The sequence below is a fragment of the Nymphaea colorata genome, chromosome 9 (assembly GCF_008831285.2).
Source record: "Nymphaea colorata isolate Beijing-Zhang1983 chromosome 9, ASM883128v2, whole genome shotgun sequence".
NCBI lineage: Eukaryota > Viridiplantae > Streptophyta > Magnoliopsida > Nymphaeales > Nymphaeaceae > Nymphaea > Nymphaea colorata.
In genome coordinates this window covers 24,654,391-24,677,802 of record NC_045146.1, presented here as the reverse complement: position 1 = coordinate 24,677,802, position 23,412 = coordinate 24,654,391, and the positions used below count along the sequence as shown (strand labels likewise).

Below are 23,412 nucleotides of genomic sequence, written 5' to 3'. Positions count from 1 at the left end.
CCCGTCACGTTGAAGGCAAACCTTTTCATGTTCAGCCAACATCCATGTTCCAATGTTGCATGAATATATTGATGATGACAATGACAAGAAGATGCATGACATCCAAACACTTGGATATTTGTTCGTTCCCCTTACTGTGCCACTCACAAATTGCAGAAGGCACGCAACAATCGACGCTTTCTTTTCCCCTCCGCAATGTAGGTGAAACCATCAGAATATTGCTACGTCAGTTTTCAGAAAGAAAGAAACTCACAGGCTTGAGCTTGAGGATCAACAGAATGAAGAGGCTTATCGTCTAAAAACAATTTGAGGGAACTATCTAAGACGTATTTAGTTCCCAAAAACAAGGCAAATGGAAGAATGAAATAGTCTAACTCTGTCTTAGTTTGCCATTTCCGGAACTAACTGCTGATTGAAATAGCAAAATCAAAATCTCAAATTTAAAGAAACTACTAGCCTTACATTATGAGTATATATTTTTTTAAGTTGGAACATAAACTTTGATAAGATTAATATTAAATCTAGTAAGATGTATAACTTGAGGATGCACTTGTACATCCATAGGGTAACTGGCAAACTGGGTCCAAATTGGATTTTCTTCATCTTGCTCCTGCGCAAATAATATTGGCTATATTGAAACATTCCGTTGGAATACGTGTTGAATGATTTCTTTGGAAAACGATCAAGAGAGACAAAAAAATATTGAAACCTGTTTCCTTCCAGAGTTGAGCATCTTTTTTTCTAAACTATTCTGGCAATACTTGAAGGCAGGTGCTTTCGCCTGAAACGTGAAATATTGCTTGCTTTTGAATTATCACGTTTTATCCACATGGTACTCTGTAAATATACCGATATGGTGTATCATAGCCTTATTGACCTTTTAGCCACAAGCAATGTTTAAAATATACCAATATGGTATATCATATCAGCCATGACGCTTTAAATTGAATTTAAATTAATTTTCATTACTAATCAGACTCATATCTGCCCTGTGTTTTCGCAGATAAAAGATTCTGATTTCAGGCCTGACAAAAAAACTCAACCCCTGCACTAATAAATATTGGGTTTTGTGCAAATTGGATCCAAATTTGGTTTCAAAAATGAACTCTGCCTCTAAATTTGAATCCAATTACATGGCATCTGCTTAGGCCAAGGTCAGAATCCGTGAGATCGGATCTAACATGAAACCAGAGTTTTAGTCTCCCATCTAGAGGTCCTCCTGACTGTTCTTTAGCAGTTAAAATTCAATCAAGTGCAAATTAATTTACCTTCGTGTCCTACTTTTTCAGAAACAGATAATATCTAGACCATACATTTCTATGAGGCAGGATGTTGAAACTTGTAAAGTTAAACTTCATTTAACGCCTTCTGTATAGATAGGCCAAAGCAGGTGGTTACCCTAAGGCTAAAGTAAGGGCCACATGATTTTCCCACATCTGAACAAGGGACAATCTCCTTCTACCTAACTTGTAGTTTTCGTTGTAAATTTTAAAGAAAACTCACACAGACACACGCATCAACTGCAAATACAGAGATTAATAGTGATAAAAGGTGTTTGATAACATGGGTTGGGTTCCTCACATATTTATAGTGTGAACTAGAAGCAGCAGAAAGCTAACCTGTTTAGCATGCCTGCCTGCTCGCCCTTCGTAACGGCCAAGCTTCAAGAAGACGGTGAGCCCGTCCGTTGAAAACCTGAAACCGAACTAACCTGTTGGAATAATCTGCAAACGAAACAGACAGCTTCCGCCTTCTCGTTACATATTTGGCTTCCTGGAGAGTTTCTGGTCATGGCGTACCGACCCATCATCATCATCACCACCTAGCATTCACCATCTTAACCAACCGATAGGAAATGGGGGTAGTCATCCTGCCAGACGTCTGGGAGCCCAACCCCTGGTCCTACTTCCTCCTATTCTCCGCGTCGTCGGCGTCAATCCTCCTCTTCCCATTCTTCTTATCAAAGATCTCGTCTAGAAAGGCTGGTTCCTCGACATACCCATCTCAGTTTCCTCGGTTCCAAAGGAGCTTCTTGGTTGCGTACTGCTTGTTGTCAGGTACTGTGCTTTTCTTTTGCCTCTTTTACGGACCGGCGTTGTTTTCTTTTTTTTTTTGGTCCATCTTTGATGGGTATCGCCTTTTTTAGTGATTTGCTATTCCTTTGGGACGATGCGTAGTGGTCGAAGGGATTCAAAATGTCTTCGGAGAGATCGAGTATGTTGGTAAGGGTCTGAACAGGGAGCAGATGGCTCTGGTTCTCTCATCTGGAAGTGTTGCTTCTCTTCTTCTTGGAACGTTCTTGGCGCCTCTTTCAGATGTTCTGTGAGTTTTTGACTGTTGATATTGTCCCATGTTTCTTTAGTCGCAATTCTGTCTTCGTTTCTGCATTTGTAACTGTTAGTTCGCTGTAGCTGTAGTTCAGATCTTTACCAGTTTTTGACTGTTGATATTGTAAGCTCCTTGCTTTTTGCTTCAGAATATCATTTACCAAACCCAATGGCTGCTTGTGGTAGCCCTGATTAAGAGGGAGGAAATAACAGCTGTGGGAGTTGCTCTTAATACTGTGCTTTATATGGACAATATTTTTCAAGTATGGGTAAAGATTTTATTCTGATTTACAAAAATCACCTGGAGCTGGAGCTCCTCATTGTTGACCTTCTGTTTAACATGGTCCATTTGCAGCTGGATCTCATTCATATGGTTTCGGAAACATCCTTCCTGAAGAATTAAAACTTCATTGTGAGGCATATTTCGTCATAATCTGTAAATTGGTTGGCTTAGTGTCCACAGCCCTAGAAAACACTTGCTTATAGTAGGCGATGGAAGATGTGTATTGACCAAAAAAAAAAACAGAAACGAAACAAAATTAGCAACTGAAAGGAACCATTATGGCTTCCTCTTTACCCTTTTTATTCCCCTTATTTTTCTGGATGATTGAAGTATGGGCCTAAAAGGATCTTGTTAGCAACCATTATATGCCTTCCTGATCTCATTTCCTTGTCACTGGGAGAATATAATGCAGGAAACAGTATCAAATAGTTTAAAGGAACCAAATGAACATAAAAAATGTGATGTGCTTCTATTCCTTTGGTTTAGCAACACACAAGATAATTTAAGGAGCAATCAAATGAATGTAATAATGCAGCACAATTTTGCTGCTCCATTATGTCGAGAAAATATGAGAGGTTTAACAATATAGGCCAAATATCATATATAACTGCACTATATGATATTTGAAGAACTTCTTAGAGAAAGAAAACTTATGAGTGGTAGCTTATGTGAACCTATTATACAAGTCTGCATATATATATATATATATATATATATATATATATATATATATATATATATATATATATATATATATATATATAATAGGTTGTAGTAGAAAGTCACTGTGACGTTGATTATCATAATCAGGGTGACCTTCAATATCTTGGCTTGTTAAAGCAAAACTTGCTAAGCATGAATTTTTGATTGGAAGATAATGACTTTGAGGCCATAAGTGACTTTATTTCCCTTCTTTTTGGTCATAAATACATCTTCTATAAATACAGATATACATCTTCTATACTTGCCCCAAATTATTTCTAGAATGTTTGTGGTGCCAAGTTTCTTCATTCTGATGATTCTCAGGCTTAAGTTTGTTTCTTTTTGAAAACTGGCCTTGTGTCATGTCAGTGTTCTGATTGATTCACCTACACTGCAGAGGGCAAAAGAAAGCATGCATGTTTGCTTGCCTTCTGCAACTTGCAGGTGGCATATTAAGGGGCATGAACAAGTATCCAAGTGTTTGGATGACATGCATCTTCTTGTCATTGTCATCATCAATATATTCATGCAGTTTCGAGACATGGATGGTCACTGAACATGAAAAGGTTTGCAGTGAATATGACTGCTTTTCCTAACTTAATAGTGAAAGGCCTTGGTTTATTATATTGTTAATCTTTGTTGCACCTGGTTGTTTCTTTTCAGTTGGGTTTCAGGAAGGAATTGTTGAGTGACACTTTTTGGTTGATGACTTTTATGGAATCAGCTTCACTAATTGGAAGCCAGGTTATGGCAAATTCCTTGATTTCATGGAGTTCTGAGAGTGGGCTAGCCTCCCCTGCTGTTTCTGCTTTTGCTTTGGCAATTGTTTGCCTCCTTTATATCAATAGCGGGTGGGATGAACATGTACCATCATCTACGTTCAAGAATTACAAGCTTTCATTGTCTTCACTTTTTCTTAATGGTAACTGAATTTTTTTTTATCCATGAAAGCTTTAGTATATTGATATTCAAGGAAGCTTTCCTTTTGGGTAATAGAATAATGACACTGATGTTAAATTACTACTACGTTGTTGATATCCAATTTCATCCTACACAGTTTTGGGATTTAACTCTCCACTATCTTAAAAGTTCTCTTTGTGATGCAATCCAACTTTTGGTCTTAATGTGTATTCCTAGCTGAGCTCGTAACTAGAGGATGTCCATGTAATAATTAATTATTCCATGTATTATGGGATTTTTTTTTTCATTTTAATCAAGGTGTCACAGTCCATTTATGTATATGTATGTGTTTTTTCATGTTGCTTCTTGGACATGCTCTTGCCCATGCATGAAGATGCATGTACTGTGTGCTCTTGCATGCTTCTTATTTCTTTTTATTCGTGTATGGCTCTCTGTTTGTGCATTTTTATGTTTTTTCTTTGTTTCTTTGTTATTCACTTATAAAGCAAGTTCTGTAATTTCCTGCCAGATGGAAGGGTATTGCTATTGGCCTGTGCTCATTCAGCTGTTCACTTCTCCATGGCAATCTTTTGGCTTCTCTGGATACCAACTGTAGTGGTATTATTTTTTCCATTGGCTTTTCTATGTTTTAAGTGCTAATAACCTTAAAATGTACTGCACACAGAAAAGCATGCTTGTACTTACAGTCACATGGAAGCAATTTAGTTGGTACCAAATGAACGAGAAACTTGTCTGCACTTGAGATGGAAATTCTGAGGTGCTGAAATTCTTTTAGTCCTGACCATTGTCACACAGTAAAATATCAGCGAAGTTTTTTTTAAGTATTTTTCAGCAAAGTTGCTTTTCTCAGGAGAATCTCCGGAATATCTCGACAATTTTTAAAAATTAAAAAAAATCATACAAATACCAAAAAAATCTTTAAAAATTCTAAAAATTAAAAAATATTAAAATCTTGGGAAAAGATTGCTATTAAATCGTGATTTTTTTTTTGTTTCGGCAAGAATTTGGCTTTTTCTTTATTTTTTTCGTTTTATTTGATTTTCTTGTAAATATTGCAATATTTTTGACAATATCCATCATGCATTTTGGCAAGATTTTCAAAATCTCATGAATTTTTCCTGATTTTTTGTTTCATTTGATTTTCTCGTAAATATTATGAGATTTTCAAAAGTCATCATGATATGTGCTGCGACCTTGGTCCTGACTTATGTATACATTGAAGCCAAGAAATATAAGAGGAAGAAAAACAAGGGGAAAATTGAAAAGGGAAAGAAAAACCAAAAAGAAAGGCAAAAAATAAAATGTCTTCCTGGATCATGGCTGATGAAGGCTGATTATGTCCTTTGCTGCAACTGTAACACCCCAAAGGGTCGGGTTGTTACAGCAACACCAGATATGAGGTCCTCACACTAATATGATTGAGCCATACACCTGTCCAGGTTGATGGTGCTATAGATGCTAATTCTTATTGGACAAGTTCCCTCCCAACTCATCATTGAAATAGTTGTCGGAGAAACACATAAGTTGCTTTTATTTTCCAAATAAATTGGCCACTCATTCTTTCATTTCGTGCAGGCAGATGGGAGAGAAGTGGCTCTAGGATTAATATACCCATGTCTGCTTGGTGCAAGAATGTTTGGTAGCACGATGGTTCCATGGATGTTCAATGGTTTTTTTTCCATTGAAGTAGAAGACTGCTTGACTATTGTTTTCATGGTGGTTGGCTTTTCATTTTCTGTTATAGCTTATGACTATCAGGTAAAATTTTTTAGAACAACACACTGAACATGAACATCCATGTTTAGTATTTATTTATCCATGCCTATGATGTATCCGTTGGATTAGCTCAACATGAGAAACATATAATTCCCTGTATCCAATGCATATTTTGGGGAGGTAGAACCGTAGAAACCTGTGTGGTCTTGGACCATATGCCCTTAAATCTCTTAGAAATAATTGGCGTCTCATTTCCATATTGGCGACTGTGAGAATCCAATTTTGCAATGTGAAAAGATTCAAATACGTGAAGTTCAAAAAATTTGAATCTTTTGAACTTTGGGTTTCAGAGTATTACTCGAAGAACAATTAAGATGAATCATATGCATTTTGCTCACATTCACATTTGCAGCATTTTCATATTTGGATGATGCAAAATAAATTTCCTTTATGTTTGACATTTTTTGAGTAGATTCCACAAACATTTATTGCAGGAAATTGCAGTCCTAGTGGTTCTCTTCTGCATTATCCATGGATCTTTCGGCCTGATTGTACCTTCACTTGCAAGGCTGCGGAGCATGTAAATTTGTTAAAAAGTTATTAATCTGATGTTTTAGTCCTGCCATCTATGCAAGTGATTTCATATCACGTTGTAACTGCAGGTATGTTCCGAATGAATTGCGAGCTGGCATGATGAGCTTGTCTCTGGTACCTGCAAATGCTGGGATCTTGTATGTTTTGATTCAGGTGCCCAACGTTTCCTTTGGCTTATTTTTTATACTTTTTTTTTTTGCCTTTTAATCCTGAATTTCTTCATCCGTCCCTAAAATTTTTCAGGGTGGATATAATCGGAAGCTTGAGAATTCAACCATCATGGCACTATCTTCATTTGGGTTGTTTTCTGCAGCAGTTTGCATTCAACTTCTTAAGGGGAAATGGTGGCAACGGAATTGTAACTGGCACGTGTTGTGGTCTGCCTATGTTTAACACCACCCTACAAGTTGACGGAAAATTTCAGGAAGCATGATCTTTTTCGTGATGTTCATCGTCTTCCATAATTTTGCTAGAGGGAGTATTTTGCTACGAGGGTTCATCAACATTCAACAGGTTAATGGAAAATTTTAGGAAGCGCGATATCTCTCTCTCTCTCTCTCTCTTTTTTTTTTTGGCAATGTTCTTTGTCTTTTGCTAAAGAGATAGAGATTAAAAAATATGTTTCTAGAACGGAACCAGATGATCTTCTTCTTCTTCTTCTTCTTTCCTTTGGGTTTTCGAGGAAAAAAGAGAATGGACTTTCTTCAAGAAAAAAACTACAGAAAACAACGTAAGCACGATGCGATCGGACAGAATTCTGGACGCCCTCTAAGAAACTACTTACTTTGAACGGCCTAGAAGCTACTTAGTTTGATGTCCCAGAGGGCTCTTTAAAAAGATATACATGTCGAAGATCCACAAGATGGGTTCCATGGCTGGTGTAGGTCGAACCTTCATGAGCATCAACTCCTTAGGTAACCCCAAGATACGTTTATCTTCTGGAGTTGGAGAGACGCACCCAAGAGGTTTTATGACCGGTCCCATGAGGGTCCTTTACCTTTGACTTTATTAAACAAACTACTTATGTTGCATGGAAAAGATGGTTAAAAAGAAAATACGGACCGGAGTGTAGCAGCGTAAGTGCTTGAGAAATGCCTTTTGTTAAACAATTACGGACAGGACTGCTAATAGCATTAGTGCTTGAGAAATACTTTCAACTCAATTCCCTTTTATGTATTAGCTTCCGACGAAAGTGGGCTGGGGTGGTCCGCTTGTACGTATTAGCTTATTTAAGTCTGAATCACTTACATCCTCAAAGGTTGCCCATGAGAATGTGAGAGTTGAGAGAAGTTGCATTTACGTGGAGCCAGTTCTGTTCTAGGGATTGCCGGCTTCGGGATCAATGGCTTTTGAAATTGGGTGTCTTTCAAGATCAGTGTTCTACTTCTATGTCGGGCCTTTGCCACGGGTTGGATCAAACCCGAATGGCTTGCATAGTCCACGTGCGAAAGCTCTTGGGATCTAAAGTTCATTTCATTTAGTATCATGGCTTGTATCATGTCTGATCTCAAATCGATCTTTGGTACTTTTATTTTAAATTTAGGCTCTAAACATCTGAGGAATTTCAGGGTTCGCAGATCTGAAATGATTAAGCCCTAGGACCACATCATTTAGAAATGCCAGTGGCACTGGACTACGGGGTTCTGGGTTCTTTGAAAGTGAAGTTTAGGAGTGACGAATTTGTGGCTGATTGCACCACAGTGAATCTGCTTATGTTTCATTGCCCTTTTCTATGCATCTTTGAAAATGGTTCTGCGAATTGGAGAATGTGGAGAAGGCAAGCTAATTAACTGAAGAAATCCATTACGTAAGGTTGGAAGTTTTCTGCCCGAAGGTGGTGGGGCAGGAAACTTGGATCAGATCTTTCGATTTTGCTACCTTTCGAGTTCCGAGGTACTCTAGGGTGGATCTTTGTCATTGGATGCTACTTATTCTTGGTTTTGATCTCGACCGCGTGATTACCTGGGTTGTGCAGATTTCCGGCCATTCCTTTTTTCCTTTTATATTTTCCTATGTCCTTTGGAATTGACTATTTTATCTTAATGGTGGAAGAAAATCTAGGGAGGCCACAATCCTGCCATTTCACTCATTGCTGACACTTGGATGTAATGAGTTCTGAATGGGATATGCCTAATGAAACATCGGTAAAGTAGTTACGTAGTGATGCTAATTGGAAGCGCGAAGTTATGATCTGGGTAGGTTTCTTGTGTTGATTCACATGTAACTGGCAGTCTTATATCTACAAGTGACTAATTGCATCTATAATCATATTTGCATTATGCGTTCTGCTTTGTACTTTTTTATCTTCAAAATAACCTCCAGTTACATTTGGGCAACTTATTTCAATTCATGCGTGGGATTCTTGTCGACCTTACCGGCACATTACCTGTGATTTCGTATTTGATTATTTGTCCATGGGTAGCACTAAAATTTAGAAGACATTTTTTACCCTTATTGTTATTTGTCATGCCAACCTTAATGTGTTAAGATGAAACTGTTCTGATTTTATCTGTTTCTTGAAGTCTTGAAGCATTCCATAAGATACTCTCTCATAATGTGGATGCTTTCATATTTTGGATTCGTAGCGCAAATCTTACCCATCTGGTGCACCGTCTGATTTCAGGAGGAGAAAGTGGAGATTCCCGGCCTTCGTGATAGCCAAGCTTCAAGACGACGGTGAGCCGGTCCAATTGAGAACCTGAAACCGATTTAACCTGTTGGAAGAATCTGCAAAACAAACGGCAAGCTTCCGACTTCTCGTTACATATTCGGCTTCCTGGAGAGCCTTCCGGTCATGGCGTGCCGACCCATCATCATCATCATCATCACCTAGCAGATACCATCTCAACCAACCAGTAGGAAATGGGGGTAGTCATCCCGCCTGACGTCTGGGAGCCCAGTCCTTGGCTCTACTTCCTCCTCTTTTCTGCGTCTTCAGCGTCGATCCTCCTCTTCCCATTCTTCTTCTCAAAGATCTCATCTAGAAAGGCTGGCTCCTCGACCTACCCATCTCAGTTTCCTCGGTTCCAATGGAGCTTCTTGGTTGCGTACTGCTTGGTGTCAGGTACTGTGCTTTTCTTGTGCCTCTTTTACGGATTGCCGGCCTCCATCTTTGATGGGTATCGCCTCTTTTTAGTGATTTACAATTCCTTTGGGATGATGCTTAGTGGTCGAAGGGATTCAAAATGTCTTCGGAGAGATCGAGTATGTTGCTCAGGGTCTGAACAGGGAGCAAATGGCTCTGGTTCTCTCACATGGTGGTGTTGCTTCTCTTCTTCTTGGAACGTTCTTGGGGCCTCTTTCAGATGTTCTGTGAGTTTTTACTTTGCTATTGTCTCATGTGTCTTTAGTGGCAATTCGTCTTCGTTTCTGCATTTGTAATTGTTAGTTCGCTGTAGCTGTAGTTCAGATCTTTACCTTCTTGAATTCTGTAGTTTGTCAGGAGTTTTATATGACATTCTTAGTGGTTGACTGGTACTAAGGTGCTGCTAGAACTACTAGTACTTTCCCCCACTTCCTGCACATGTTTCTGAATTTCCTTTCTACTGATTCCGCTACTCGCTTCGTCTGTTAAACACAGGAATTGAACCACGAGCGGATTATATATATATATATATGTATATTTATATATATATATACGCACACACTAACAAAAATGAAATGCTCATGTTTCAATTTCCAATTTTTTTTTGTAAAATTAAGTTTGGGCACTGATGGAACTAAAAATTTTGGAAAAAAAGGGTTAGTTTCACGAAAGAAGGTCCCGCCCCTTCCAAAGGAAGCATGCTTCCCTTAAATGCGAAGCACGCTTCTGGTTGTGAAGGATGCTCACACCCTTTTGCAAAATAACGCTTTCCACAACATTTTGTAAGCTCCTTGCTTTTTGCTTCAGATAGCATTTACCAAATCCAATGGCTGCTTGATGTTACCCTGATTAAGAGGGGGAGGAAATAGCAGCTGTGGGAGTTGCTCTTAATACTGTGCTTTATATGGCCAATATTTTTTCAAGTATAGGCAAGATTTTTATTCTGATTTACAAAAATCACCTGGAGCTGGAGCAATCCTCATTGTTAACCCTCTGTTTGGCATGGTCCATTTACAACTGAATCTGTTTCATAGCGTTGTCAGACACACCCTTCCTGAAGAATTAAAAACTCATTGCGAGGCATATTTCATAAACTGGTTGGCTTGGTGTTCAGTCCTAGAAAAGACTTGCTTATAGCAAGTGAAGAAAGATGTGTATTGACCAAAAAAACAGGACAAAACAAAATTAGCAATTGAAAGCAACCATTATGGGCTTCCTCTTTACCCTTTTTATTCCCTTTATTGTGTTGGATGATTGAATTATGGGCCTAAAAGGATCTTGTTAGCAACCATTATATGCCTTTGTGATTTCATTTCGTTGTCACTAGGAGAATCCAAAGCAGGTAAGCATTATCAAAGGAACCAAATGAACAGAAAAAATGTGATGTGCTTCCATTCCTTTGGTTTAGTGATACACAAGAGTATTTCATGAGTAATCAAACGAATGTGGTAATGCAGCACATTTGTGCTGCTCCATCATGTTGAGAAAACATGAGGATTGGTTTAATAATATAGGCCAAATATCATATGTAACTGCACCAAATGATGTTTGAAGAATTTCTTAGCGAAAGAAGACTTATAAGTGGTAGCTTATGTGAACCTATTATATAAGCATAAACATATATTTGTGTAGTAGAGAGTCATTGTGATGTTGATTATCACAATTTGGATGACCATCAGTTTCTTGGCTTGTTAAAGCAAAACATGCTAAGCATGAATTTTTTGTTGGAAAATAATGCCTTTGAGGCCTTTAACTGACCTCATTTTCCTTCTTTTTGATCATAAATACATCTTGTATACTCCCCAAATTATTTTCAGAATGTTTGTGGTGATAAGTTTCTTCATTCTGATGATTCTCAGGCTTAAGTTTGTTTCTTTTTGAGAACTAACCTTGTGTCATGTCAGTGTTCTGATTGATTCGCCTACACTGCAGAGGGCAAAAGAAAGCATGCATGTTTGCTTGCCTTCTGCAACTTGCGGGTGGCATAATAAGGGGCATGAACAAATATCCAAGTGTTTGGTTGACATGCATCTTCTTGTCATTGTCATTATCAATATATTCATGCAGCTTCGAGACATGGATGGTCTCTGAACATGAAAAGGTTTGCAGTGAATGTGACTGCTTTTCCTAACTTAGTATTGAAAGGCTTTGGTTTATTATATTGTTAATGTTTCGTGCACTTGGTTGTTTCTTTTTCAGTTGGGTTTCAGGAAGGAATTGTTGAGTGGCACTTTTTGGTTGATGACTTTTATGGAATCAGCTTCACTAGTTGGAAGCCAGGTTATGGCAAATTCCTTTATTTCATGGAGTTCTGAGAGTGGGCTAGCCTCCCCTACTGTTTTCGGTTCTGCTCTGGCGATTGTTTGCATCCTTTATATCAATAGCGGGTGGGATGAACATGTACCAACATCTACTTTCAAGAATTACAAGCTTTCATTGTCTTCGCTTTTTCTTAATGGTAACTGAAAATCTTTGTATCCATGGAAGTTTTAGTATGTCGATATTCAAGGAAGCTTTCGTTTGGAGTAGTAGTAGAGTAATGACACTGATGTTAAATTACTACTACGTTGTTGATATCCAATTTTGGGATTTAACTTTCCAGTCTCCACTATCTTCAAAATACAGTCCAACTTTTGGTCTTAATGGATATTCCCAGCTAGGCCCATAACTAGAGATTGTCTATGTAATAATTAATTATTCCATGTATTATGAAAAAAGAATCATTTTTAACAAGGTGTCACATTCCATTTATGTATACATATGTGTGTTCTTCTGTTGCTTCTTGGACATGCATGTCTTGATCATGCATGAATACATGCCTGTGTTGTATGCTCTTGCATGCTTCTTCTTTCTTTTTATTCGTGCATGTATGTCTCTGTTTGTGCATTTTTATGTTCTTTCTTTGTTTCTTTGTTGTTCACTTATAAAGCAAGTTCTGTAATTTCCTGCCAGATAGAAGGGTATTGCTATTGGCCTGTGCTCATTCAGCTGTTCACTTCTCCATGGCAATCTTTTGGCTTCTCTGGGCACCAACTGTAGTGGTATTATTTTTTCCATTGGCTTTTCTATGCTTTAAGTGCTAATAACCTTAAAATGTAATGCCACAGAAAAGCATGCTTGTACTTACAGTCGTAGAAGCAATTTAGTTGGTACCAAATGAACAAGAAACTTGTTTGCACTTGAGATCTAGATCCTAAGGTTCTGAATCTCTTTTAGTCTTGACCATTGTCACAAATACCGTTCTCGGAGAAATATCAGTGAGGTTTTTTTGGAGTAATTTTCAGCAAAGTTGTTTTTCTTGGGAGAATCTTGGGAAAATCTTGACAATTTTTTAAAAATTAAGAAAATCATAAAAATAATTAAAACCCATAAAATTTTTAAAAATTAAAAATTATTAAAATCTTGGAAAAAAATCATGAGATTATTGTTTTGGCAAGATTTTCAAAATCTTGTGACTTCTTCCCGATGTTTTCATTTTATTTGATTTTCTCATACATATTGCGAGCGAATTTTTCCAATTTTTTTGTTTTATTTGATTTTCTCTTAAATATCATGAGATTTTCGAAAATTTCCCTAATATTTGTGACACTGTTCCTGACTTCTGTTCACTGAAGCCAAGAAAAAAACGGAAGAAAAACAAGGAAGAAAAACTAGAAAGGGAAGCAATAAAATGTCTTTGTGGATCGTGATTCATGAAGGCTGATTGAACGTCCTTTGCTGCAACAACAGATACGAGATCCTCGCACTAATATAATTGAGCCATGCACTGGTCCAGGTTGATGGTGCTATAGATGCTAATTCTTATTGGACAAGTTCCATCCTAACTCGTCATTTAAATATTAAACTGAACTTATGTATTTGTCATAGCAACACATAAGCTGCTTTTATTTTCCAAATAAATTGGCCACTCATTCTTTCATTTCGTACAGGCAGATGGGAGAGAAGTGGCTCTAGGATTAATATACCCATGTCTGCTTGCTGCAAGAATGTTTGGTAGCACGATGGTTCCATGGATGTTCAATGGTGTTTTTTCCGTTGAAATAGAAGACTGCTTGGCTATTGCTTTCATGGTGGTTGGCTTTTCATTTTCTGTTATAGCTTATGACTATCAGGTAAAATTTTTTAGAACAACACACTGAACATGAACCTCCATGTTTAGTATTTATTTATCCATGCCTATGATGTATCCGTTGGATTAGCTCAACATGAGAAACATATAATTCCCTGTATCCAATGCATATTTTGGGGAGGTAGAACAGTAGAAACCTATGTGGTCTTGGACCATATGCACTTAAATCTCTTAGAAATAGTTGGCGTCTCATTTCCATATTGGCAACTGTAAGGATCCAATTTTGCAATGTGAAAAGATTCAAATACGTGAAGTTCAAAAAATTTGAATCTTTTGAACTTTGGGTTTCAGAGTATTACTCGAAGAACAATTAAGACAAATCATATGCACGTTCACATTTTTGCAGCATTTTCATATTTGGAGAATGCAAAATAAATCTCCTTTATGTTTGACATTTTTTGAGTAGATTCCACAAACATTTATTGCAGGAAATTGCAGTCCTAGTGGTTCTCTTCTGCATTATCCATGGATCTTTCGGCCTGATTGTACCTTCACTTGCAAGGCTGCGGAGCATGTAAATTTGTTAAAAAGTTATTAATCTGATGTTTTGATTCTGTCATCTATGCAAGTGATTTCATATCACTTCGTAACTGCAGGTATGTTCCGAATGAATTGCGTGCTGGCATGATGAGCCTGTCTCTGGTACCTGCAAATGCTGGAATCTTGTATGTTTTGATCCAGGTGCGCAACGTTTTCTTTGGCTTATTTTTTATATTTTTTTCGCCTTTTAATCCTGAATCTTTTCGTCCGTCCCTAAAAATTTTCAGGGTGGATATAATCGGAAGCTTGAGAATTCAACCATCATGGCATTATCTTCATTTGGGTTGTTTTCTGCAGCAGTTTGCATTCAACTTCTTAAGCGGAAACGGTGGCAACGGAATTATAACCGGCACGTGTTGTGATCTGCCTATGTTTTAATACCACGCTACAAGTCGAGGGAAAATTTCAAGAAGCATGATCTTTTTCGTGTTATTCATTGTCTTCCATAATTTTGTTAGAGACGGCAAATTTTGCTACGAGGGTTCATCACCATTCAACAGGTTGATGGAAAATTTTTGGAAGCGTGATCTCTTTTTTTTTGTTTCCAATGTTCATTGTCTTCCATAATTTTGCTAAGAGATAGAGTGTAAAAAATATGTTTCTAGAATGGAAGCAGATTAGCTTGTTCTTCTTCTTCTTGTTTCCTTTGGGTGCTCCTGAGTAAAAAAGAGAATGGACGTCCTTCAAGACAAAACGACAGAAAACAACCTAAGCACAATGTGGTCGGACAGAATTCCAGGCGCCCTCTAAGAAACTACTTATTTTGAAGACCTTAGAAACTTAGCCCTTTAAAAAACTACATTTGTGGAAGACCCAAAAGAGCTGGTGCAGTGGGTGCAGGCCATGACTAGTAGGCAGCCGGTTGTAGGTCGAATCCGTATGATGTTTCACTCCTTAGGCAACCTAAAGATACGTTTATCTTCTGGAGGTGGAGAGATGCAAGCAAGAGGTTTTATGGTTGCTCCCATGAGGCTCCTTTACCTTTGACTTAGTTAAAAAAAAACGACTTATGTTGCATGGAGAAGATGGTTAAAAAAAAAAAAATTACGGACCGGACTGCTACCAGCATTAGTGCTTGAGAAATGCCATTTTCTAACAGAACCAAACTCAATTCCCTTGTACGTACTAGCTTATTTATGTCTGAATCATTTACATCCCATAGATTTCCCATGAGAATCGTTAGGCTGTTCTGTTCTAAGACTTGCCGGCTTCGAGATCAGTGGCTTATGAAATTGGGTGTCTTTCAAGATCAGTGTTATATGTCGGGCCTTTGCCAGGGTTTGGATCAAACCCGAATGGCTTGCATAGTCCACGTGCGAAAGCTCTTGGTCTTGGGATCTAAAGCTCATTTCAATTAGTATCATGCCTTGTATCATGTCTGATCTCAAATCGATCTTGGGTGCTTTTATTTTAAATGTAGGCTCTAAACGTCTGAGGAATTTCAGGGTTCGCAGATCTGAAATTATTAAGCCCTAGAACTACATCATTTAGAAATGCCAGTGGCACTGGACTACGGGGCATGGACCTACCAAATTCTATAAAGGGATGCCTTTTGGGGAAATAATATATATACAAGGAGAGATTATACGAAAAGAACTAGGAATGAGTTAGTCTCAAGAGTTTGTAAGAATCCTAGTGAACTTGAATAACATCCAAATGTGAGTACACATAAAAAAGGCATATTTGATACATCTAAATAACTAATCATGTCTGGATATAGTGGCCAATTTTTATGAAAAAGAACTGTAAAGATCTGATTTTGTTGAATTCAGCGATGCCCACGTCCAGATATACTTGATTTGTACAATCGATACTGGATCTAGATTGGATCATGATCCAGAATCAGACATTCTGGTTAAAAAGCAGGCACGGACCACGGTGAACATGATCCTCGAACCGCATCAGGCCCTTTTGCAGATCGCAAATTCCAGCATAGCAAATACAGTTGACTGAGTCTTTAAACACGCCGGTGTATCTGTGGTGAAAGTCTTACTCTTGAAAGACTCGGAAATTACAGATTATCCTTTACATAGAGTCGGAAATTGACGACGCAGCCATTTCCACAGTCTCGGTCGGCCAGACTATCCGAAATTACAGATTATCCTTTACATAGAGTCGGAAATTGACGACGCAGCCATTTCCACAGTCTCGGTCGGCCAGACTGGTCGAAGATCTTGCTGCATCGTCTTTGCTGTCGAAGGAAGTATAGGGTGAATCCGGAGAAGGTGAGCCCTCCATGAAAGGAGAACGGTCCTCTTGTAATTGAAACAAGTGGTGATGAGAAAGTGGATCGCGCCAATTTGATACTACAATGAGGAGAAAAGGGCTGCTAATTCTGCTGTCGGTCGTAGTCGTTGTTGTGGTTCTTGTGTGGTCCTTCCCTCAGGAGGTAGCCCCTCTCCTTTCCCCTTGCATCTCTGGAACATTTTCTTGCGTTGTCAATAGATTTTGCATTGGTTTTCATCTTTGATTTTCAAGGCGTTTCCTTATGGATGAAATTGGGTTGTTGGTCTTCTCAGTTTTTTTTTTTTTCAGTTGGTGGATTTTGTGTGTGCTTTCTCATGTGGGTGGTCTACATTTTCTGCTAATTCAGTTGGGTACTCTGGGTTCTTTGAAAGTGAAGTTTAGGAGTGACAAATTTGTGGCTATTGCTCCATATAGTGAATCTGCTTATGTTTCATTGCCCTTTTCTATGCATCTTTGAAAATGGTTCTGCGGATTGGAGAATGTGGAGAAGGCAAGCTAATTAATTGAAGAAATCCATTACGTAAGGTTGGAAGCTTTCTGCCCGAGGGTGCTGGGGCTGGAAACTTGGATCAGATCTTTACATTTTGCTACCTTCCGAGTTCCGAGGTCCTCTAGGGTGGATCTTTGTCATTGGATGCTACTTATTCTTGGTTTTGATCTCGACCGCGTGATTACCTGGGTTGTGCAGATTTCCGGCTATTCCTTTTTTCCTCTTTTATTTTCCTATTTCCTTTGGAATTGACTCTTTATCTTAATATTGGAAGAAAATCTACGGAGACCACAATCCTGCCATTTCACACATTGCTGGTACTTGGATCTAATGAGTTCTGAATGGGATATGCCTAATGAAACATCGCTAAAATAGTTACATAGTGCTGCTAATTGGAAGCGCGGAGTTATGATCTGGGTAGGTTTCTTGTGTTGATTCACATGTAACTGGTAGTCTTATATCTACAAGTGACTAATTGCATCTATAATCATATTTGCATTATGCGTTGTGCTTTGTACTTTTTTTATCTTCGAAATAATCTCCAGCTAGATTTGGGCAACTTATTTCTATTGATGAGTGGGATTCTTGTCGACCTTACCAACACATTACCTGTGATTTCGTATTTGATTATTTGTCCACAGGTAGCACTAAAATTTAGAAGACATTTTTTACCCTTATTGTTATTTGTCATGCCAACCTTAATGTGTTAAGATGAAATTGTTACTTCTGATTTTATCTGTTGCCTGTTGACTTGAACCATTCCGTAAGATATTGTCTTTCAAAATGTGGATGGTTTCATATATTGGATTCGTAGCAAAAATCTTACCCATCTATTGCACGTCTGATTTTAGGAGGAGAAAGTGGAGATTGAGGAGGTTCCGGCGGTTACTCATCAAGTATATTTGGATGTTGATATTGATGGACAACATGCTGGTAAGCAAATTGCTTATGTTTTCCACTGAAAATAATGTTTGCATTGCACAACTTCTGTGCAGGTTTTATTCTTTTTTGTTTTATTGCATATATTTTTTTTAACCATTTGTTCACTATTTTATTTATACACTATATTTGCCTCACCCATCTTTGTCTATGTCTATAATGATTAGCAAGAAGCCATGCATGCATGTGACTACTGTAAGATATTCTTTGTGTTCAAGAACATTAGAAAACATTGTAATAAAAGAGAAAAAGTCAAAAGTTATGTGAACATGTGTGAAAACATTTTGACCACAATTCACTGTTCTGTCATCAGTTGGACAAGTGGCTCAGCAGCAATGTACATGGTTATATCTGTCTATGCGATATGGTAGTACACTATGTTTGTTTGCTGTTTTCTTGTTGAACTTTCAAGATTCACTCATGAGGTATGTAACCATGGGAATAATTATTTCACTCACAAACCCTTTTTGGAAGTTTGAACTTTGAAGAATGACCCATGAATAAGTGAACTTTTGTGGCCAATATTGATAGAAAATGGTAGCTCTTACTCCAGGCATGAGCAGGTTTCAGGAATTTCAGGAAGATAAATGATATCAACTCTTGCATCTTTTCATGTTAAAGGTTTCTGATATTGAAAGTCCTGTTATTTAGAATTCATATATATATGACCTCTGCACCAAGTCTTCATTCATATAACTTTTTATTTTGTTTATGCTAATTCTTTTTTCCCTTTTTCATTTGGAGAAGTTTTAACTGGATATAAGCACATTGTCCTATTAAAAATTTGCACTATCTGTTTCTCATGTTTATGTCTTGTTAATTCTATTTCTTTTCTCCCATTCAGTTCAATATAGCTCGCTTGACTTCTTTTTCATCTTTTGTAGGTAGAATCATTATAGGCTTGTATGGTGAGGTGGTGCCAAAAACTGTTGGTATGTCCTGTTCCTTCTGTCACTGCAGTACCCAAATGGATATGTGTTATTTAATTCAAGAACTTCTTGAGAACAAACAATATTTTTTTTTTTCATGGATTTATTTATGAAAGGATCGGTTTTTACTAGGGCTTCGTTATAATTGATGGAGTTTCATGGTTAAATTTTACGCCCTACAATCTCAATGTAGTGGAAGTTTCCACCGATCGGCTGATGGTCTAGTTCTAGTTATGTATTCCTGTTAATTGTAGCATCATGAATTTAGTGTCTCTAAAATCTAAATATATAATAACTACCAAGGAAGAAATTCAAGTTCTAATTTTCTCTTATCTGTTTCATGTGTTTCGGAATGCTCTACAGGAGCCACTTCTCTACAGAAACTCTTGTTGATACTATATTAAGATTAACAATAACGTTGCACACACACACACATGCATAAACATATGAATTTATGCATCTCAAAAGGAGTACTCCCTAAGTAATTTCTTAGAGGAGAATAGATAACTTGTAGGTAGTACGTTCAGGCAAAATTTCCTTTTTTGGCAAAAAATTGTTATTTTCATGTCATAGATTATGTCCTGGAAATTTTTTCTAACATAATTTTTTATTTGGATTGAAGACAAAGTGCTGTCTGACATCTAGAACTAATTTTTTTGCATCATCAAGAAATGGAAATTCAAGAGATGATCCATGTTATATTTTGCAACTAAGCTCCTCTGAGACTGCAATAGCTTCCTTAAATTTCTTCTGGTATGACCATCGACAGAAGTGAAAGCTTGTGGGATATTTTATTCCAGTTCTGGAAAATTCTCAGAGATTAATGAAGAATTGTATGGATTCCTTGTTAGTTTCCTTTTTTTTTCCTTGCATTTATATTCTTGTCTTATACTGCTTTCTAAATTAATTGTCTTTTGTACTGCAGAGAATTTCAGGGCTCTTTGCACAGGTACTTGTTCTCGTATTTGTTTCATTCCATTGAGTTCTCATGATGAACAAGTGCATGTGCAGCTGCTCTTATCTTTGTTGTCACTTTTATTGTCTGGAAAGAACTGTAGGACTTGTTCAATCAGAATTACATTAATATCGTGATTTAACTTTTTTTTTCCTTAAATCTTTGTAGCTAATTGGACCTTTTTTCGCTGATTGTTCTTTTCTTAGGTGAGAAGGGAAAAGGATCAAGGGGAAAAAATCTACATTATAAGGGAACACCATTTCATCGTATAATTCCTGGGTTTATGATACAAGGAGGAGATACTATTTATGGAGATGGGAGAGGGAATGAATCTATTTATGGAGGCACTTTTCCTGATGAAAATTTTAAGATAAAGCATTCTAGCCCAGGTTTGTGGGTTTTAACCATAAACTTTGGTTTTCTCCATATGTGATGCGATCATATTTTACCTTCTCCTGTTATGCCAGTTCGTTGTTTTTAAATATATTTGTCAAAGTAAACACCCTTGATTTTTGGTGTTCTTTTTTTTTTAAAATCTTGTCCTACATCATGAGGAAATATGTTTTGGGTCCTTTGCATAGTCAACTGAAGCTACCATCTGAAGAAGGAACATAATCCATAGAGCTATCTGTTTGTTTGACCCATCACATTTATTTAGTTTTTTAAAGCTGTTAACAGATCTGTGCATAAAACACCTGCAATTGTTGCCTTTTTTTTTCCTTTCAATGCTTCCAAATGGTTAGTTTGGGGAATTTCTTTGTTTTTGCTATTGTTTTGATTCTTGCTGCTGTCATGTATTGAAGATTTATATGCTTCCCTAGTTGAATTGGTTAACTTGATTCTCTTTTAACTGGCGATAGAACTATGTCGATGTCACTTGTACACACTTGGAAGGTTGCATACCCACGTCAATATGGCTTGGACATAGCAAAATAATAATTTGTATTGTTTTTGCCTTTTTAGGTCTTTTTTGTTTAGCAATTTATATTTTTGCTCTACACACGCACACACGCGCGCGCGCGCACACACACACACACACACACATATAATTATATATATATCTGCACTCAAGCTTTTGGAAAATGTTCTACACCAGTGTCTACACCCTCACCTGCATCCATGTAACATAGCAATAGAATTATTTTCTATTGTCTTGCTATTTATAGTTTTTCTAGATTCCCCTTATCTGCTTTAGGATCCTACATAATGCGATTAAGAATGATCTAAATGCAACGGTAATACTAATATACATTTTCTGTATTATAGCTGTGAATGTGAAATGTGAAGCATACTTTTTCATTTCTGTGTTTCAAGCATTTCAGTAACAAACTTTGTCCGTTCAGGTATTGTGTCAATGGCGAACTCTGGGGCTGATTCAAATGGTTCACAGTTCTTCATTACCACAGTGAAGACTTACTGGTATCTAACTTCTTTAGCTCTGGTTCTTGTTCTCTCTCTCTGTTGGGGGGAGCTTCTCGATGACCTGCAAGTGATTTCTTGCCTTTTGGTATTCTTGCATGTCAGGCTTGATGGTGAGCATGTAGCTTTTGGGAAGGTTATTGATGGCATGGATACAGTCTATGCTATAGAGGGTGGAGCGGGTACCTATAGTGGGAAGCCTCGGAAAAAGGTTTACATAGTTGATTCCGGTCAAATACCGAAAGCAGAATGGAATGTGGAGTAGTGAGTATTCATTGTTTTCACAATTTGAACCCGGACATGGTGTGATCAAGCCCAGCTCAGCCGTGCACAAGAGCTTCTAAGCTTGCTGTTGCAGTACATGATTTTCTAGTGGTGCAGTAAGGTAACTAGAAGCACTCAAACTGGGGATCGGAGGATGGGAAGATTAAAGATATTATTATGCTATGTGCTGACATTCTCCAAGTAAAGTGTAAGATCTTTCTTCAATTGTAAATCTTTGTCACGTGGGGATTTATCAAACCATATTAAAGCATAATTGATGTTTTCCAGATTGAACTGTTGTGTTTAAATGGATGTTTCCTCTCGTATGTTCGTCTCTCTCCCCTTATTTTTTAAAATGGACATATCTGCATTGTCGTACCCATACCCAGACCTTTATCAACAGTGAGGATATATCTATTGGGTCTTCAAATTTCTTCAAACTTCTTTAAGTTGAAATACCGTTCGATTCTAAGACTCCAAGGCAACAGGGTTTCCTCTGTCAGAGCGGTTGACGGGAACTTTGAATTGGTTCACCAGATGCTTATCAAATAGCTCAGCTTGTTCCTTTTTTCTTTCTTTTGGTCTATCGAGCTAAAATACTCATTTTGTCCATGGCAAGTAGGGATCAGCAGAGAAGGCACACTGTGTACCTAATTGCATTTTTGAGTGCCCATTTTGGAGGGACGGCCAAGACCAGACCGGATTTACTATTCGGGAGAACTGTGTTGCTTTTTCATCTACTCACCGTGTGTCTCTTAAAACATTTTTAACTCTGATCATCACAACCAGAGGACGGATGCCCTGCTACTTTTTCTGCCTGGGTGATAATGCTGGAAAAAGCTTCTAGAACACTCCATAACGAATGCTTTTCATGTGACATTGAATATTTCAATCGACCATACTACCAGAAAACGTTTTATGCGATTACTCCTGAGCCATGAACACCACCACCAAGGCGCATAACTCCTGAGCCATGAACTCTTACCGCCAAGCGCGATTACGTCAAAAACAGACGTGTTTTAATTAATGGTCCATTTTATAGAGCAATTGAAATCTGCCACTGCCGAATGTTGTCGGTATGATACAGCGATTTTTATGATGGTTTTAGCTACAGTTTATGTTTTTCTCAGCCATGATTTTCAAATGTTGTTGCCATCCAGTGACATGTGGCAATGGCAACGGCAGATTTCAATTCTCCCCGTTCTGTATATATCGGGTTAGCTTAAATCCATGGTACATCTTGGTGCATAGTTTTTTTGAAATGAACTTAGTTCAACTTTGTTTTTTTGAAATGAACTTAGTTCAACTTTTACGTTCTGTTTGGTTGGAATTGGTTGGAAGGAAAAGAATTGGTTGGAGGGTAAAGAAAGGAAAGACCAATCAATCATTTGTTTGGTTGATTAATTAAAAAAAAAAAGAAAGGAAAACAAAAAAATTGTTTGGTTGTAAATAAAGGGAAACGAAAGACAGGAAAATGAAAGGAGCTCTAATATAAATTCAATCCCTCCAAAATTAGAGGGATTGGGAATATTCCTTTTTATACTCTCGCTCACAAAACAAAAGAGACATCAACCGACCTTGTGTGACTCTTTTTCTCCCTCTTTGCTGTTGGTCAAGACTCCGATGGGCATCGGGTTCGCCTCTTTATCCATTCTCGCCACTGCTCGAGACTTGGATGGTATTTCACAACGGCCCCTTTACCAAAATCAAGTTTTTTTCATTTTTATGTCATCTGATTAGTGCACTTGAAAATGGCGCTTTGTTTGATTGATATAAATTTTTATTATATTTATTACTATATAAGGAAATGTTGAGTGTAAGTGTGGTTACTTTTTTATTGAATCAAAAAATCAAATTTAAAATGTTTTTATT

General features: G+C 37.6%; 2 protein-coding genes across 10 annotated transcripts; both read left to right on the top strand.

The window, feature by feature from the left end:
- Nucleotides 1–1,572: 1,572 nt before the first annotated feature.
- Nucleotides 1,573–14,927, top strand: LOC116260088 (uncharacterized). 8 transcript variants are annotated; one of them, XR_007574183.1, is made up of 10 exons: nt 1,582–2,057; nt 2,178–2,322; nt 3,710–3,878; nt 3,976–4,234; nt 4,742–4,830; nt 5,809–5,991; nt 6,444–6,529; nt 6,612–6,696; nt 6,787–7,056; nt 9,167–9,403. XR_007574183.1 is itself a non-coding variant. In XM_031638177.2 (10 exons), exons 2-10 carry the CDS (start codon nt 9,406–9,408, stop codon nt 14,657–14,659), a joined length of 1,353 nt encoding a protein of 450 aa, XP_031494037.1. In that variant the 5' UTR covers nt 8,642–8,738; nt 9,167–9,405; the 3' UTR covers nt 14,660–14,927. The 8 variants fall into 8 exon arrangements, 7 of the variants coding, with proteins under 7 accessions (XP_049935391.1, XP_049935392.1, XP_031494033.1 ...); XM_031638177.2 differs by lacking the exons at nt 1,582–2,057; nt 2,178–2,322; nt 3,710–3,878; ... (4 more) ...; nt 6,612–6,696; nt 6,787–7,056 and adding exons at nt 8,642–8,738; nt 9,711–9,855; nt 11,561–11,729; ... (4 more) ...; nt 14,354–14,438; nt 14,525–14,927 and having other exon boundaries at nt 9,167–9,607; XM_050079434.1 differs by lacking the exons at nt 2,178–2,322; nt 3,710–3,878; nt 3,976–4,234; ... (4 more) ...; nt 6,787–7,056; nt 9,167–9,403 and adding exons at nt 9,711–9,855; nt 11,561–11,729; nt 11,828–12,086; ... (3 more) ...; nt 14,354–14,438; nt 14,525–14,927 and having other exon boundaries at nt 1,573–2,057.
- A 1,370-nt stretch (nt 14,928–16,297) lies between these two features.
- On the top strand, nt 16,298–21,848 carry LOC116260090 (peptidyl-prolyl cis-trans isomerase CYP21-1). Of its 2 annotated transcripts, XM_050079436.1 has the most exons (8): nt 16,298–16,686; nt 17,309–17,451; nt 17,886–17,967; nt 18,858–18,905; nt 19,828–19,851; nt 20,064–20,246; nt 21,201–21,276; nt 21,382–21,848. In XM_050079436.1, the coding sequence occupies exons 2-8, from the start codon at nt 17,443–17,445 to the stop codon at nt 21,539–21,541; spliced, it is 582 nt and encodes a 193-aa protein (XP_049935393.1). In that variant the 5' UTR covers nt 16,298–16,686; nt 17,309–17,442; the 3' UTR covers nt 21,542–21,848. The 2 variants fall into 2 exon arrangements, with proteins under 2 accessions (XP_049935393.1, XP_031494039.1); XM_031638179.2 differs by lacking the exon at nt 17,309–17,451 and having other exon boundaries at nt 16,304–16,686.
- The last annotated feature ends 1,564 nt before the right edge of the window (nt 21,849–23,412 follow it).